General features: G+C 60.2%; 1 protein-coding gene across 1 annotated transcript in view; it reads left to right on the forward strand.

Moving 5' to 3' along the window:
• The window catches only part of LOC111150765 (inositol-trisphosphate 3-kinase B), an 87664-nt gene extending 76319 nt beyond the window's left edge, over window positions 1–11345 (forward strand). The window contains exons 5-8 of the mRNA XM_022508356.1: window positions 3380–3584; window positions 4756–4857; window positions 6140–6211; window positions 8168–11345. Coding sequence (XP_022364064.1) covers window positions 3380–3584; window positions 4756–4857; window positions 6140–6211; window positions 8168–8383 — 595 coding nt within the window. The 3' untranslated portion in view covers window positions 8384–11345. The remainder of the gene's footprint in view (window positions 1–3379; window positions 3585–4755; window positions 4858–6139; window positions 6212–8167) is intronic.
• Window positions 11346–17223: the final 5878 nt, after the last annotated feature.

Below are 17223 nucleotides of genomic sequence, written 5' to 3' on the forward strand. Positions count from 1 at the left end.
AGAGACGTGCGCCTGCCCTTCGAGTATAAGGGGAGCCCAGAAGCTGCTCCCTTGGCGGACATGGGGTACTCCAGGGCACCCACGTAAGGCACAGAAGCTGCAAATGGGCCTGTGCATGGAATCGGGTCCAAGCCCTGGCGTCTGCCCGGGGAGACAAGGACTTGGAAGGGAAGGAGACAGGAGGAGCAGCCAGGAGCAGAGAGGGCCCGAGACCATGCCGTCTGCTGCCTGGGTCCTGTCTTGACTGCATGGTGTCCTCGTCCCTCTCAGACTTGGACCATTCTGTCCCAGGAGTCCCCGAGCGGCTCCTTCTGTCCTGCAAGCCCCGTCCTGCTTCCCGGGAGCCTGACTGGGCCCTGGGAAGCAGGTCTGGGCTGGGGCCTGTGTTTGCTTTGGGTGGCGGAAGCAGATTTATTTCTTACAAGGGGAGAATGCGAAAGACGGGTGTGTCTCTATGTGTGTGATAGAGACCGGCGCCAGGGAAGAAGCCCCGTTTCCCTTCCCTCCTCACCCTTCCTGGGACTGTCAACCGAGTCAGACCCTGCGGGCTGCATTCCTTCTGCGTTGTTGCCAGGCAGGGACCAAGGCGGGGGAGGTCCAGGCCCCACTCCGCTCTTCTGCGTCCTGACCACCCTCCCTCCCTCTGTCCAAGGCCCTCACCGCTCTGGCCCACAGGAGGAAACAAACTGTCCCTCCAGGCACCACGTGGCCACTGCTCTCCCCGAGTCTTATTTCTGTCCCAGGGAGGCCCTCCCAGCGTACACCAGGATGGACCCCCTCCAGGGAAGACGCATAAATATTCTGATGAGTTCACTTCAACTGTGGCCAAAAAAGTATAGCCTGAGGGAAGAACCTGCGGCTAGTGGGTCCCGAAAGGCTGCCCTGTGGACCTGTCTGGGGACAGGGCCTCCTCCACCTGAGGCTGCCTCCTGTTCCCTGAATCCCCCCATTGGCGGCCCCGAGGCAGCGGCCGTGGTGTGGGAGCGGAGTCCGCGTGGAGGGGAGGGGGGGTCTCCGCAGAAGGGGTCCCGCCTCAGCTTCTCCTCCCTGCTTCACGATGCCAGGGATGGGCTCCTCTGCATTCCTGCCTCTCGAAGGCAGGGTCCTGGCCCAGTCTGAGCAGGAGTCACTGATGCCACAGGGGAAGGGGACCCAGCAGGGGCAGGCAGGGCAGCGTGTCCAGACCAGGCCCCGAGGGGGCTCCATGGTGCCCTGTGTCTCTGCGGGGACTGCGCTGCCTCCCCAGCTCTGTCCATCCAGAATCCTTGACCTCACCACCTCTCCTAAGACCAGCAGTCTGTGGCCACTCCCAAAGTATGGCCCGTTCTTGCCAGAGGGAAGAGGCGTGAGTCCCTGGCCTGAGAGGTGGAGACTTGCCACAAGGAAGAAGCGGGCTGGCTGATCAGCAAAGATAGCCTTGGCCATGGTGGGGGCCTAAGGAGCAGGTGACTTGGGCACCTGCTGTCCTAAACCAGGGGCCTCATGGGGCTGGGGTTCCACATGGACATAGGCTCATGTGGCTCTGGCGAGTTTTCTCAGATGCGACCCTGTGGTCCTGTGTGTTGTGCGGCCTGCCAGGCAGAGTCAGAAGCGCCCTTCTGACATCCAAATCAGGGGCTGGCGGGTGGAGACTGGGACCATCTGCAGCTTTTGAAGCCATTGGTGGCCTTAGCATGGAAGCTGTGGGTTCCCCACGGACTCACTGCCTTTCCGAGGGGCGCCCTGCCCTCCATATGGTTGCCGGTCCCCCCTGCAGCTGGCCTCTGCTCCCCCCTGTAAGATGGAGGTATCGCCTTCCCCCAGGGCCAGTGTCAGGGAGCATGGGCCCCACTGTCCAGCTGCTGACCATTTCCTCTGCCAGAGGGTGAGCAATTCCACCCCGGGTGGACTGTGGGGTCTGCTTTGGAAGAAAGCCCCAGTTAGAGGAGACTGAGAGCTGAGGCAGCTTCCCGTTTGAGGAACTAATAAAAGCTCTTGGCAGAAGTAGAGCCCCCCACCCACCCCGCAGGCCCCCACAGGACACTCAGGAGCACTGGGGATGGCCAGCCTGCTCCAGCCACTCAGCATGCACACACAGCCACACACAGGCCAGTGGGACTCCACACATCACCGGCCCGGCCCTGCAGGCCCAGCGGGGTGTGCATGCATGGGGGGTGTGTGTGCGCGTGCATGGGGGGTGTATGTGCCTGCATGGTGGGGGGTGAGTATGCATGCAGGAGGGTGTGCGTGCACGGGGGTGTGTACGCGTGAGAGGTGTGAGTGCATGCGTGGTTGGGCAGGTGAGTGTGCACACGTGAGTGTGTGGGTGAGTGGGTGTGAGTGTGTGGGGTGTGTATGCATGCGTGGGCGTGTGGGTGTGAGTGTGCACACATGCGTATGTGTGTGAGAGTGCATGTATGGGCTGTGTGCACAACGGAAGGCCATTTAATGACCAGGCCCATGTTCACACCCCGGGACTTGATCTTTTCTTGTATCTGATACAGTGGTTTCTGAAACCTTATCCTTCAAAGACCTCACAAGTGGATGGGCCATCTGTTCTGGTCCTGCTCGGAGCAGATGTGACGGGCAGTGGCCGAGCAGGGCCTGGGACGCCCAGGGGTGGGGGGGCCGGACCTCGGTCACAGCCGCCCACCTTGTGGGCCCCCACCCACAAGGGGCCCGCGCAGAAAACCTCCCTCGCGGCAGCTCAGCGCTGTGACTTCCGTTTCAGGAAGGCTCGCAGGCAGCCATGGAGCCGGGGGCGGGGGAGAGGGGTGTGATTGGGGCGTAGGGGTGCGTCTGCGTACGCCTACGTGTGCAGTGGGGGTGGCTGTCCACCTCAGTCTGGCGAGGGGGGTGAGGGATTCAGCCAGTCCTGCCCCCACTGCCATTACCCCGCCAGGTTCTGGGGACCCCTGCCAGTTGAGCCGGCAGCCCCAGCCCGCACATGCAGATGGCAGGGCGATGTGCAGGCGTTGGCCACGTTTTCTGGGGCCCATCGGGCTGGGGGCTCCAGTGTGAGGGGGCACGGGTGGGTGAGGCAGGCTGAGCCAGTATGTCTGCGATACGACACTGGCCATGAGGCCCCCAGGCTCCCCGTACCGGCCATGGGCTTCCCCCTCCCCCACTGTGGGCCTTTCAGAGGCCACCTTCTGGCCTGGGGGTTGAGAGAGCCAAGGACATCTAAACCCTTCCTAGAAGGGTGGGACGTTGGGTTCCTCCAGGCTTCCCCAGTGAGGCTGGTGTGGGGTACCCCATTCCCTAGGCAGCCCTGGTCTCCCAGCTTGAGTGCGTGTGTGTCCCTCTGGGCAACCTGCCTGGGCTAAGCTGAGAGCTGCCCTCGGGCAAGGCTGGAGCTGCGGTCTGACCAGCGGTCCTCATCACCCGCCTCACCACACAGGACCTACCTGGAGGAGGAGCTCACCAAGGCCCGGAAGAAGCCCAGCCTCCGCAAGGACATGTACCAGAAGATGATCGAGGTGGACCCTGACGCCCCGACCGAGGAGGAGAAGGCCCAGCGGGCTGTGACCAAGCCGCGGTACATGCAGTGGAGGGAGACCATCAGCTCCACGGCCACCCTCGGCTTTAGGATCGAGGGCATCAAGGTGAGTCCTGCAGGCGCCTGGCTGAGGAGGGGATAGGGGTTCCAGCGTGCCCCCGTGGGGTCACGAGTGCATAGGTCGTGGTCCCCACAGCACGGCTGGGTTTCCACCCTCAGCGCACTCTGGGCCCCAGTGTCGGGGTTGGCTCGCTGGGAGCCCCCAGCCCACCAGCTGCCTGACGGCAGAGAGCACCTCTGCAGAGGGTCCCCTGGGCACTGCTCTGGGGTGAGAAAGCCACTCGCCCTTCCCCCTGTCCTCTGAAACAAGCATTTTCTTTCCTTTCTGCAACCAGCCCTCAGACTGGCTACAAATTTCATGCTCGTCCCCCTTCCCATAGTGCTCATTTTTCTCTCCTTATCTGTGTGAAACGACCCCCCAATCCCTCACCTCTCCCTCTCCACCTGGATGTTCTGACCTCTGGTCACTGTCTGGCCAGCGTCCCCACCAGCACCTTCCCTGCCTCACCCCTCCCCTGCTCCAGGAAAGGGTCCCCCAGAGATGGGCCGTCCACCTGGCTGGCTGTTCCTCCACCCCAGCGTCCTGCTTAACCTTTCCGAGGTGACCACGTTGCACTGACCGGCCTGATGGTGCACAGATCCCCAAGTGTGGTGACTCCGCATGGAGCCATCCTTCCTCAGCCTTTGTCCCCAAGAGCGAGCTCCTCCTGGGGGAGCTAAGCTCCGTGTGCTTCCCTGGAACAGCCTGGAATAGACATAGTGCCCGGATAAGAAGAGGGAGCCATCTCTTGTCCGGAGTGGGCCAGGGAGCAGAGACAGCATCTTGGCCTCCAGGGAACCTGCGATAAAGGATCTCACATTACAAAGGGAACCTAGCTGACCTTGGGGTTGGGAGCCCCTGTCTTCCGCATGGACAGCAGGGACCCGCGGGCACTCAGGTTCCGAGGGCAAAGCCCCGGGTGAAGTGGAAACCCGTCCTTCTCATCCAGCCCCTGCTGCCCACGGCCCCACCCCTCCATCCCCGGCCTGCACACCCCAGGCCTCCCCTGACCCTGTGATAGTGCGGGCGCCTGCCTCCCTCCCCAGCACCTGGGCACCATGGGGTGTCCATAGCCCTGTGAGCTGCCTGGCATCCTTGGGCTGCCAGGTGGCTGAGCACCCTGTCAGCCCCTGTGCCCTCTGCTGACACCCCTGCGGGGCGTCCGTGTCCTTCTCAGAAAGAAGACGGCTCCGTGAACCGGGACTTCAAGAAGACCAAAACGAGGGAGCAGGTCACCGAGGCCTTCAGAGAGTTCACAAAGGGGAACCGCAACATCCTGGTAAGTCAGCCCCCCCCCCCCCGGGAGGGGCTGGCTGCACAGGGACCACCCATGGCCCCCTAGGCTTGCCTAGCCCTGGACGGAGCCGGGCTGCCAGGCCCACACACCGGCCCCAAACTCCCGCTGGGCAGGTACAGAGGAAGTTGACTCGGTTGCCAGCCCCATTTGAGGGTCACTGGAGGCACTCAGTGGGCTCACTCTCTCCCTTGCCATCCCCTAATGGCGCTGGGGACAGTTCCCTCCCATGAGAGGATTGCTGTCACTATAGTCTCAGTGCCTGCCAACCATCGTGGGCTCACCAGATCCACAGGGCAGTCCGCTGGGGTGGGGAGACTTTCTTGTCCCCACTTCACAGGTGAGGGACTGAGAGGGTCAAAGGCCCAGCTAGAAAAGCACAGAATGGGAACTCACACGCAGGCCACTGCAGCAGTAGACAAGCTGGACATATGGCTCTGACCTCTGGGGTTAGGACCTTGACCCTCCAGGCAGAAGTAGGGTGTACTGAACATCCGCACCCCATGGGAAAGGTGCCCTGGGACAGACCCAGGTGCTTTGGGGACATGGGCCCTGGAGCCCCCAGGGACAGGTTCCTTCTGAGCAGGGTGGACACGGACAGCGTTATCTCTGAGCAGACTCTGAGCTGGCTGGACTCGAGGGTCTCCCTCCCTCCTTTGCAGACCGGATAGGCTTCCCTGAACCCCTGGCAAGGAAGCTTTGGGCATGGGGTGCACCCCCGAGCTCCTCCACGGCCCGAGCCCCCTGTTTGCCTGCCACAGAGCGCATGCCCCACTCTTGGTGGTGCCAAGCCTGGGCCATGGCCTTCTGCAGGAGGGCATCAAGGGATGTGGGAGCCTGCATACAGCAGGCTTCTCCGTAGTGCCTCGGGATGGCAGGCACCCCAGAGGCCGGTGCAGCTCTGTCCCCATCCGAGGGCTGCACGGAGAGGCCCCTGGCAGAAGCTCCCCACTTTCCCTTCGGAAGGTCATGGGCACGAGGTCTGTGTTCTGGAAGGCCCCATGGTGGCCGGGCTGAATGAATGTCACCACTGTGTGAGAGCTCGTAGGGGCTGCACGGCTCAGCAGGGGCCTCCCCTCCCACCCCTCCCGCTCACAAAGGAGTGCTGGATGGACAAAGCGTGGCACCAGGAGTTGGGCTGCCCGCCTCGCCTGAGCCTGGGGCTTGGAATAAATGCTCAAGGCGGAAGGTCCCTTCCACTCTGACACCTGGCAAAAAGCCACTCCACCCCCAAGTGTTTAGAACTCTGGCCATTTTCTGTCCCCAGATCGCCTACCGGGACCGGCTGAAAGACATTCGGGCCACTCTAGAAGTTTCTCCCTTCTTCAAATGCCACGAGGTAAATACCGGGCTTTCCTTCTCTGGGTTGTGGCTGCAACCTTTGGGTTTGCTCACCTGAGTGGTGAGCACACCTCCCACGCTCATGGGCCTGCTTGTTCTGGAAACCCGAGGGCAAATATTAGGACCACGCAGCCAGAGAGGCAGGCTGCCCGGGATCAGGCCACTCACTTCCGGCAGGAGCCCCGTCCACACATGTCTGCCCCAGGCTCCCTGGACAGACCACGCAGGGTTGTCCTGCCTCAGGGCCATGGTCATCCATCCTCCCACTGCTTCCTGCCCCACCTGGCTCCTGAGACTTCCATCCCACAGGCCCCCAGGTCTCAGGGCAGAGCCCCCAGAGCTGCCGAAGCAGCCATCCATCACCACCAGAGAACTTTGGGCACCACCCTGGGAGCCCGGCTGGAACTTTCCACCTGTTACTGCTTCCACATCTGTATGTCTGCGGGGGCAGCAGCCAGGGAACCCAGACACCCGAGACAGGGTTTCCTGGGGGGGTCTGCAGGACCGTGGGGTCAGAGATCCCAGGCCTCCGGCCGCTGGAGTGTGCACACACACATGTCCACATGCACACGCCTGTGCACGCCGCTCCCCAGAAACGGTTACTGCCGTGGCAAAGCAGGCACCCCACGCTCCCCACAGCCTTGCAGCTCCTTCCAAAAGCAGCTCCTCTCAAGGTCTTGTACAGAGGGAGCCTCAGCTTGAGCCTGAGCCTGAGCCTAAGCCTGAGCCCGGAAAAACAGAGAGGACAGTGGGGGCAGCAGGTGGAACAGGAAATGGATGGTCCCAGGCCCCAGGGCAGTGGGAGCTTCCCCAGGGGGCGGGGTGGGGGGTGGTGGGCAGGCCCTGCCAGGCCTCACAGCATCTTGGTGCAGGTGACACAGCTGGCCCTGCTTCCAAGCACACAACCCAGCTTTCCCTGCGATTTTATCCCTAACTTGTCCTTCGGTCAGGGTGCACCTGTCCCACATGGTGGCTCTGGCAGGTGCCTGGGTAGGACTGCCCGTGAGGAGGGACTGGGGTGCCCAGAGGGCAGACAGGGTGGGCTCTGCCCTGAGCAGCTGCCCCTGGCCTAGCCATCCCCAGGTTGCCCTTTCCTCCCCTCCTCCACACTGAGGCCCAGGGTGTGCAAGCCCTCTGCCCCTCCCAGGGCCTCTGGATCTCCAGCTCAGTAAAAGGTCTTTGTGCGGCCCCACTGGAGCCTCCCTTCCCCTCAGCCTGCTTGCCTGCTCCAGAGGGCACGGGCCGTGCGTGGGCCTCGGAACGCCAGGACCTGCCCACTGGGCTGAGGGACCGCACCACACTGCCCCAGTCCTGGGAGCTATAAGGACCCCGCACCCTCTCCCCAGACTCTCTTACTTCCTTCCGCCCCACACAGTGACCTGGGGGAGGGTGTGGGGGATGGATTTGTATTTGGGAAAGTGCCTCACTCTATGCAATTGCTCTGACCTGGCCCAGAGCTGGGGCGGGGGAGTGGCGGGGGTGCGGGACAGGGTAGGGCTCCTTGGTGCCCACAGTTGTCGGAGCGGGGCCATAGCAGAGACCAGCCCCAGAGGCCCTCTGGGCCTCTCTGCTCAGGCTTTGCCTGGGTCGTGCTACTGGAATGGGGGTGGTCTGGGCCTCCCTGCCACCCTCCTGGGGGGCTGTTTGTGCACTGGGCGGGTCCATAAGGAGGTAGGAATTGCAGGGTGAGACCCCAAGCTTTAGCCATGGTCTGAATGGTGGGGGCGAGGGTCTGCCACCCCAGAGGTCCTCCCTGACGCCGCCCACACGGAAGGTGGTGGCTGTCCTGGTGGCTGGCGTCCTTTGCCCCCTGCTCCGCCACCCTGGGTGGGCTCTGCCAGGTGGGATGGGGCTCCGAGCTCTGGGCTCCTCAGCACTCTGGCTGCAGGGGGCGAGCTCTGGGGGCTCCAGCGCTGCCCTCCCCAGCTCCCCATTCACTGCCCTCTCCCCACAGGTCATCGGCAGCTCGCTTCTCTTCATCCATGACCAGAAGGAGCAGGCCAAGGTGTGGATGATCGACTTCGGGAAAACCACGCCCCTGCCCGAGGGCCAGACCCTGCAGCACAATGTGCCTTGGCAAGAGGGGAACCGGGAGGATGGCTACCTCTCGGGCCTGAACAACCTCATCGACATCCTGACAGAAATGTGCCAGGACAATCCACTCGCCTGAGGCCCCACACCACCCGCATCGTCCCTTCCTACTCCTCCGCTTCCTTTCTCCTTTCATTTCCCTTTGCGTCTATCAGGGTGTGAGCCCCAGAGCCGACCCTCCCGAACTGCACTACAAGACACTTTGTAGAGACGAGATGGAGAGTTCCAAGAGCAGATGAGAGTTTTTCTGGTCACTTTCCTCATGAAGGGCTTGGAGCTGGGGTTTCTACATCTGTCTGTGCATAGGATCTCCCAGCAGAAGAGGAATGCCCAGACCCGGGCTCGGCGGCCTGGAGGGCAGCTCTGGTGGGTTGAGGTCTGGAAGCAGACTCAGGTAGCTGTGGCACTCACTGGTGGATCACTAACCCAGGAGCCAGGTGCAGCCTCTGGATGGGTCACCTGCGGGGGCCTACTGCCCCCTGGTGGCCAATGCGGTCAGTGCCACTGCCAAGCTCAGCCAGTGTGTGTGCCATCCTCCCCCTGCTGGGGGCAGGGATGGGGGGGCGTTGTAAGAATCTGGGCTTGGGCAGGTGCCTGGCTGCGGGCTGCTGGTCTTGGGGCACCAAGCCACTGGGAACTGCGTGTCGGCCGTTAACAGCCCAGGGGCGCGCACAGATGGTGTTGGCCTTCTATAGGCACCCCACCCATCTGGTATTGAAATCCTCCAGCTTTGGGCCAGACCTGGGAGTCAGGAGATGTTCTCCGACCCAGGCCTTCACAGGAGGGGGCAGGCAGGAGCTGTATTCTTCCATATGATTCTCATCCTCTGAGTTCAGAGGACACTCCACACACCTGAGCTTCCAGGGATGTCCCCTAACCCCCTAGAGCCACTTGTGCCTCCAGCTCCCTGCCTTGCAGTAGCAAGGTCAGGGGTCCCGGGTGGGGTGGGCTGGGACACAACCAGCCCCGGAGGGAGAAGACAGAACCTACAGAGCACACTCCCTGTACATCCCTTCACATAAACACCCTCACAATCTCCCTGGGCTTCTTTCATGAGATCAGGCCCCCAGAAAGTTCAGGTAGGCTCTGGGGCAGTGCTGGGCAGGGAGGAAGCAGTTTCCTGGCTTACTGGCCTCCTCTCCCCACTAAAGTAACTCTTAGTGCCTGAAGGGGTTAGACCTACATTTCCCAAATGTGGTGCGAGCAACCCCCAGCATAGGGGATGGGAGACGGGGTGGCATCTCTCCCTGGAGTCTCCAGGTTGCTTGAACATGACTGAGGAGCCCCTAAACTGTTTTAACTTTCAAGCAACGTCTCTCTTATGGAGAAGAATGTAAAATTGGCCTGACTTTGTAAGAACAAAACTATCAGCTCTCTGGCCATGCAGAGCTGCGCTCCCCAGGTGCCCTCCTTCGCCCATGGAGGTACAGGAGGGCCCAGAATTGAGCTCTTGACAGGCAGCAGGTGCTGGGGTCAGTTCCTCCAGAGGGACCAGTCCAGAAGTTTCCTGGGCTGCCGCCTGTCACCCCAGGGTCTCTGGAGGGACCTCCGATCTCCCCCTAGGACACCAGCATTTCCCCTTTTCGTGCTGGGTGAGTGACGGTTGGTGGGGGCGGAGGGCGGGTCGCAGGAGGATGTTTAAGTACAGATTTTTTTTTTAAAGGAAATCCCTTTTAAACTTCCTGGCTTTTGTTGAAAACAGTGGTGAGCTCCCATGTGGGGTATGCTAAAGGTCACCCCCGCCCCAGCTGAGTGCAAGAGGTCTCGTGACAGCATGTGACCCTCTGAAGGCAGGAGCACCACAGCCAGCTCTGGGCCTCCCTCTGGAGCTGGAGTCACCTGTGGCTCAGAAGGCGCCTGGTGATCTGTGCCTTGGCAGTCTGCTGGGGGAGGGACATCGTCCTTTCAGACCTCCAGATTCCAGATCCCAGCGCTGTAGGCTGGCCAGAAGTCGCCCTCCCTCGATCTATGTAGAAAGTTTCCTAAAGCAAATGAATGCTCTGAACAGGAAGTGCAGGGGACCAGCTTGAGCTACTTAAGAGAACAAAATTTCCAAGCACTTTAAAACAGGCACCAATTGTTTGCGAACGATGTGCTGAAATACAAGGGACGTGTTTATCAGAGGAGGTCTGCACTGCTGATAAGTCGGCTACAGGTTGCTTTGGGGCACGTTCTATCAGCGAAAGTGGTATCTTTGCGGTGTTATTCTCTTCCTTAGGGCTTGGGGTTCTGTACGTACTAAATAGCTCTCCTCTCCCGCACCTCTTCTCTCCAACTGGCGTGCCCCCTTCCCTGCCTCCTCTTTGTCCTAAAGGAGTAGATGGATCCTGAGTGGAATTTCCCGGAACCCTTCCCTGCCCAGCCCTGGTCCCCACAGGGACACCTCGGATTCTGGCCGCGCAGGTGCTGGGAGGGCGGGGCGAGCGAGGCGCTTGGGCATGCGCACAGGTGCACGAGCGGCCTTCCTGCCCGGTCTTCACGGTGCCCCGGGGGGGTTCTCGGAGAGCAGCATGCTTCACGTGTTAGCGGAAGGTTTCTCTTGCCTTTAGTGTCGTGTAAGAAGTTTTTAAGTTATATTTATTTTTTCCGGTTTTTTTAATTGCACAAAACACTAAGACTGGGAGGCTGGATTCTGTGTGTCCTTTAAAGCTGTGCCTTCTTCCTCAACTTCTTTTCCCACTCGGTGGAAAGAGCCCGGACACAGCACTGCCCCCCCCCCCCCCCCCCCCGCCCATGGACTCTTTCCCCTGTTCGCTGTATCTAGCTTTGAGTTTGCCCGCATCCAGTCCACCCCGTCCCCTACACCTCCCCCATGTGTAGAGAACCCAGGCCGCCGGTTTGGGAAGAGGCCAGGGGTTCCCTGCCCACCCCCAGTGCCTTTCTCCTAGAGGAGACGACTCCTCAGAGGGTTCTCCTTCCCTCTGCACCCCTTTCTCCGTGACCCCTTGGAGAAAACTGTTACAAACCACCCACCTGCGCAGTGCCTGTCGAACAGACCGCGTCGCTCTGTACCTTCCTGAATAAAGGCCGGAGACACCACAGTACTGGCCTCCTTGCGGTCCTTTCCGCCCAGAGCCTTGGAGAAGCGCCTCGGGGTGGGTGGGGGACTGCGCTCTTTGGAAACTGGAAGATCGCGCTGGGGCCCCAAGAATCCCCTCAGGAATGGGGCTCAGATTGGGTAACGTTTCGATCTGCAAACGATTTAAAACAGGCTTCAGATCCAGTCTTTTCAGCCTGCTTGCTCTCAGAAAGCAGTAGGAAATACGCCTCTCCTCCAGGTTGCTTCCTGGAGAACCTGAACAGAAAGTACAGTCTTGGCTCCAATATTGGCCCCTTGGAGAGGGGTGAGGGCTCCGGGAAAGAGTGAGACACCCCAGCCACCGTCTCCCACAGCAACGGTCCCACCCTCACCTTCTCAATGTTTGCAGCCGCCCGCGGGATTTACACTGTGTCCACACCAGAGGGATGTCACCCTGAAGACGGGGGCTTACCCCTGGGGACTGGTGTTTCTTCAGCGTCTCGCCGGGCCCAAGACAAGTGCTTAGCCAATGTCTGCTGACGGGGGGGGGGGGGGGACCTTGAGCACTGTCAGTGACCACAGCGGTCAGATGCGTGGATGCCCTTCCTTCTGCAGAAAGACTCACGGTTGGCTGGCGTGGGCTCCCTGGCCCCTGGGTTTGCGCCCCCTGTGGCCCTCTCTCCTCTGGGTCTTAATCTAGACCTTGTCATTGCCCTGACTGGTCAGCAGAGCACCCCGCAAATGCTTGCTGGAAGGCGTAAGCGTTGGTCCCCCCTTCTACTCTCAACTCTGTCCTCTGCGGCACCCCCCCCAGGGCTTGGTGATCGCCCCCCCACCCCAGCCCCTCCAATGTGAAACCCTGCACACCTGTGTCCCAGGCCTGCCGCTCTTCCTGAGCCAGGACTTCGCAGCCTGGTCTCCTCCAGCACAGTCATCAGTGGGACCAGGGGCATCTGGGCCCTCTCAGCTTCTGCCCCCCTCCTCCTGCCAACCTGGAGCAGACCCCACATCCCCCAGAGGTCCAACCCTAGAAAAAGGACCCCAGGCTGTGGCGGAGGGGTGGAGGGGAGCCTGGGCACTGCCAGGACACATGGACATCCACTGTGGGGGGAAAGAGTTGTCCTTGCTCACTTAATGGGGTCTTGGGTCTTTCTGCCTGCTTTGGACAAACTCCCCTGGCCAGGCTGCTTGCTGGCCCAGAGAGAGTTCAGGGTCTGCTGCCCACAGGTCCCCCAGTAGTCTGGGGTGGGAGTGGGGGGACAAGGCACTCCAGCAGGGCAGGGGAGGGGGTGGGGCTCCTCTCCCTCTTGTTGTGGTGGTTCTCACCAGGATTCCTGGAAAGTGTGAGTCTGTTCTCCTCGAGTGAGGATCGAAGGTCTGTGCCCCATCAGGTAAACCCAGCCCAGTGATGTTCCTGGGAACCAGGGCACCAACCATAGGTGGCTCTGTGGACCTACTGGGCTCTCTGGGAAGGGGACTTGGGTCAAAACTCTTATTTCATGGACTCCGTAAGCAGAGGGCCCTGGTGGCATCTCCGGTGGCATTTTGGACAGCAGCATCTGCACAGACCCAAGAAGACTGCCCCTTGCGGCTGTAGTGGGAAGTGCAGTCCCTTCCAGAACTAAGTCATAGACAAGACGCCACAGGGACCAAAGGCCTGCCCACACCTCCCCTCCCCTGGCACCTCATTCCCATTAATGTCAGAGGAAAGCCTCGGGTATGGGGATACCACCCTCTTACTTCCACCAGCAATGGGGCCCCATTGCATTCAGAGCCACAGGCTAGCCAACTTCCAACTCCCACTCCAAGGTTCTACTGTCTACGGTGAGCAGTTGTGCTAGGACCATCCCGAGCCCTAGGACACCTGATGGCCAGTCACCCTATTGCTTTTCCACGTCTCCTCTGGCACCAACCAGCTCAACCTGGGTTCCCTAGAAACCAGGTAAAAGCTGGCTTTTATCAGGGAGAGCGATCCCAAGGGGCCCGGCATGGTGGGGGGTGGAGGGTGGTGTGTGGAACAAGGTTGGGACAAAGCAAGGGGCAGAGTCAGCAAGCGTAAGCCACTCTCCCAGCACCCCCAGCTCTGCCTCCCACTGGCTACCCTGTCCACAGGACCTCATCTCAGGTGGGCGGCACTGCTACTCGGGTGCCCGTGTGGGTCAGCTCGGTGATGGTGAGGGCAGCAGCCGAGGCTCTGACCATGGGAACAACACAGGCCTTTGCTGGGCTCCTCTGGTCTGGGGTGCTCTGGGAACCAAGGTTGACCAGGCTTTTCCAGTAAACACCAGAGGGCAGTGCCCATCCTGCCCCCGCTGGCCAGTCCTCCATTCTGTCCCTTGCACTTCCCTGATTGATGATCTCACCCCCTTACCCAGTTGGACAGGAAGTTGGGTTCTCATCAACCTGCGAAGTCTGGGGAGGAACGAGAAACTGGAAATAAGGAAGCTCCCTGCGGGTCTGCCCAGGGTTGGCAGGGGCGTGCCTGGGCTGTCTTCAGGCCAGGGACCCCCAAGAAAGCCTCCCAGAACCAGCTTGAAAACCGGTAGTTGGTGGGAAGCTTGCTGGGGTGGGGGAGGGGAGCCAGGAGACCCAAGCCTGCCTCTGAGCCGTGGCAGGGCCCCAAGGTCACTGAGGTTCTTCACTGAAGTCTTGGGGGGTCGCCTGGCTTAACACAGTGGTTTCTCACCGTTGGGGATCACAGATATGATATGCCTCAGGTAATTTAAAGGAAGCAATGAACCCTTTTCCCAGAAAAATGCCCATAAGCATACACACAAAGTTATATAGGAATTCAGGGACTCCTGGACACTCCCTTCCCCCACCAGCCCCTGGATAGATCCCCAGGTGGTGGGCAGGCCTGACTTAAGAATGCTTGGTTTGGGACACCCGGGTGGCTCAGTCAGTCAAGCAGCTTTGTTCGGCTCAGGTCATGATCCCGGGCTCCTGGGATCAAGTCCCGCATCAGGCTCCTTGCTTGGTGGGGAGCCTGCTTCTCCCTCTCCCTCTGCCTGCCACTCTGCCTGCTTGTGCTCTCTCTCTCTGTCAAATAAATAAATAAAATCTTAAAAAAAAAAAAAAAAAAGAATGCTTGATTTGTCACAGCCCTTCCCGGTAGGGGAACGCTCCCCAACCCCCTCCCTGCAAGGGCGTCTCTGTCATCAGAGGCCAGCCTGGCAGCTGTCCCCCTTTTCCCCCTCCCTTAACGATCCAGACTTCTGAAAGGCATCACCTTAGAACTACGGCCCACCTATTTTTGTAAATAAATCTTTATTGGAAATAGCCATGCACTTTTTTATGTACTGTCTATAGCTGCTTTCACACCACAACATCAGAGCTGAGTAGGTGCCCGAGGCATTCCGTGGACGCAAAGCCTGAAATACTCACTGTCTGCCCTTTTACGGGAAAGTCCTCCAATCCCTACCTCACGCCAACCACAGCCATGGAAAGAATGACTCCCTACCTGGCACCATGCTAAGGGATTCATGACTGTTAGTGCAATTTTTATAAGAACTCTGGAGCTGCTTTAAACCCATTTGTACATGAGAAAGCAGAGACACAGAGAGGGTGAGGAACTTATTTAAGAACACACAGCTGGTAAGCGACCGACTCAAGCCTTTTCCACGACCCCATGCAACTGAGTCTCCCCACCGAGCAGCAGGGTTGGTGCAGGCACACGGCTGCATCGCAGGATTTTGGGAGTGGCCTGTGGTCAAGCCATGGGTCCTGGTGACTAGAAAGCTGACAAGGCCCAGGCCATGTTGGTCCCAAGCATGGCCCTCAGTGGGGTGAGGGCTGAGCTGCAGAGCCCAGGCTCTGGCTCTGGCCCCCACAACAGGCAGGACCCGGACTTCCACTAGCCCCAGAGGATTTGAGCTGGGGGTGTGACGGCCTGGCTCAGGAGCTCTCTGGGAAGCGCCGTCTATTCTAGACTCCAGGTGACCCTGTAAGCGAGCACAGCCCCCCGCAGCCTCCCTTCCCCCAGAGACCCTTGTACACAGACATACAGAGTCATTATTGTCCCCTGACACCCCCCACGGACTGCCAGTTTGCAGGCCAGCTCACACGCCCTTCCAGTGAAAGACAGAAGCTGCATCCTATTCTCACAGCCACCAAGACACATGTGCATGTCCTTTCTCTCTTTGCCACCACGGCCGAGGCCAGCCCCTGGTCGTTCGTGCGCCAGGCACAGATGGGCCCGAGCAGGGAGGCGGGAGCAGAAAATCCAGCAAGAAGAGAGATTTCACACCTCAGCTGGATGTGAAGGCTTGCAGTTCTGGGTTTTTTTCAACAAGAAAAAAACTAGTCTGATATAATACTGACAGTAAAAACATGAGATGGGAAGCGCTTCCCCCAGCACAAATTTATTTTCTCACAGTTCTGGAAGCTGGATGTCCAAGCTCAAGGTCTGGCGGGTTGGTTTCTGGGGAGGGCCCGTTCCAGGCTTCCTACTGATTGCCCAAGGCCAAGGGCGAGCTCTGCCACGGCCAGCTCACGCAGGGGCCCCCACCCGTCTGAGCAGGGTGCTCCACTACACCCTCACGTGGCCAGCTCTGCTCCAGACACAGTCCCACTGCACGAGAATGGGGTGGTGGTGGGGAGGGGGGGACGGGACACAAGGCAGCCCCCGCCCCTGTTGTGCACTAACATGGCAGACTGTTTCCAGCTCCACCTTCCATCCCGAACCTTCCAAACTTGTGAATGAGTAAAGAGCGGTTTGGGGCTGTGGGGGTGGGGGTAGTGCATCGCTCAGCTCTGTGGTTTTCAATGTGGCGACACGTATTTGGGTTATTTTAAAAATAGTTTCTGCAAATCATGGGCAAACAGTATCTCACTGGGACAATTTGCTGTCGGCAGCAACCCTGTTTTACTTCAATGGAAAACAAGTGCCCAATTTTAGTCATGCTTTCTGAGCACACGTGCTGGAGGGAAGTCAGGCCTGCCGCCCACAGAGGCGGCTGCGCGGCTGTGGGGGAAAGGGCCCCCTTCTGGACAGCCTTGAGCAGGACAGCCCTCCGGGAGGAAAGGAAGAGGGGCAGGAGTTCATTCACGGGACAGGTCGCTCTGCGGCCTTGTCCAGGCCCCCCAGAAATGCCCCCAGAACATCCCCCAGAATTTCCCTCACCTTCCTGGCTACCCCCAGACTGTGGTGTCTCGGTCCTGCAGGGACACAGTGGCCTTGGCAATGACATCAGAGTCCCCGACAGCCAGCGCACACACCGTACCTCCCAACCCTCACCACTGGCGGGTGTGCATATGGTTGGTGCCATCACCTGTGTGGTGTAAATTCAGAGACAGGAGCAAGGTCATGCTGCTGGCAGAACCAGAGTCGGGATCAGAGCCCCAGTGTGAGGCTGGTGTGGGTGGACCAGTGAGTGGGCTTGTGCCCAGCACTGGGAAGAGGGTCATGTTGGGGGTGGCAGCACAGGGCAGGGCACCTGACCCCCAAGAGGGACGAGGACCCTTCAGAGAGGCTTTGCAGAGGAGGTGTCCCCCAAGGTCAATTTATCCAGAATTATCCAGAAGGGCTGAGGGGTAGAGGGAATCACATGCTGCCGGCACTAGTAGGACGCAGGGTCTGCCATCGCTGCAGGTGGTCAGAGGAGGCTCCGTGTGGGGTCCCTGTGGATGTGAGGCTGGAGGGGTGGACAGGGTCACCCCACAGACCAGGGTGCCAGGGTGGGGCATGCAGCTGTCCTCAAAGGCTCTCCCAGCAGGGCACGAGAAGGGGGCATGTGGGAGGAACCCCCTGGCAGCCAACAGCCAGGGGGAGGGTGAGACTCAGTGAGGAGGCTTGGCCAGAGGAGCACAAGGTCAGGCCGTGGGCTGCAAGGGTGTGAAGGGGTTTGTGGGTACCCCTCTGTGCTGGCTATGGCTGTATGGTGGGGAGGGACACCTGGGGA

This window comes from Enhydra lutris, unplaced genomic scaffold (genome assembly GCF_002288905.1).
Source record: "Enhydra lutris kenyoni isolate GAN:26980312 unplaced genomic scaffold, ASM228890v2 scaffoldscaffold24, whole genome shotgun sequence".
Classification (NCBI taxonomy): domain Eukaryota; kingdom Metazoa; phylum Chordata; class Mammalia; order Carnivora; family Mustelidae; genus Enhydra; species Enhydra lutris.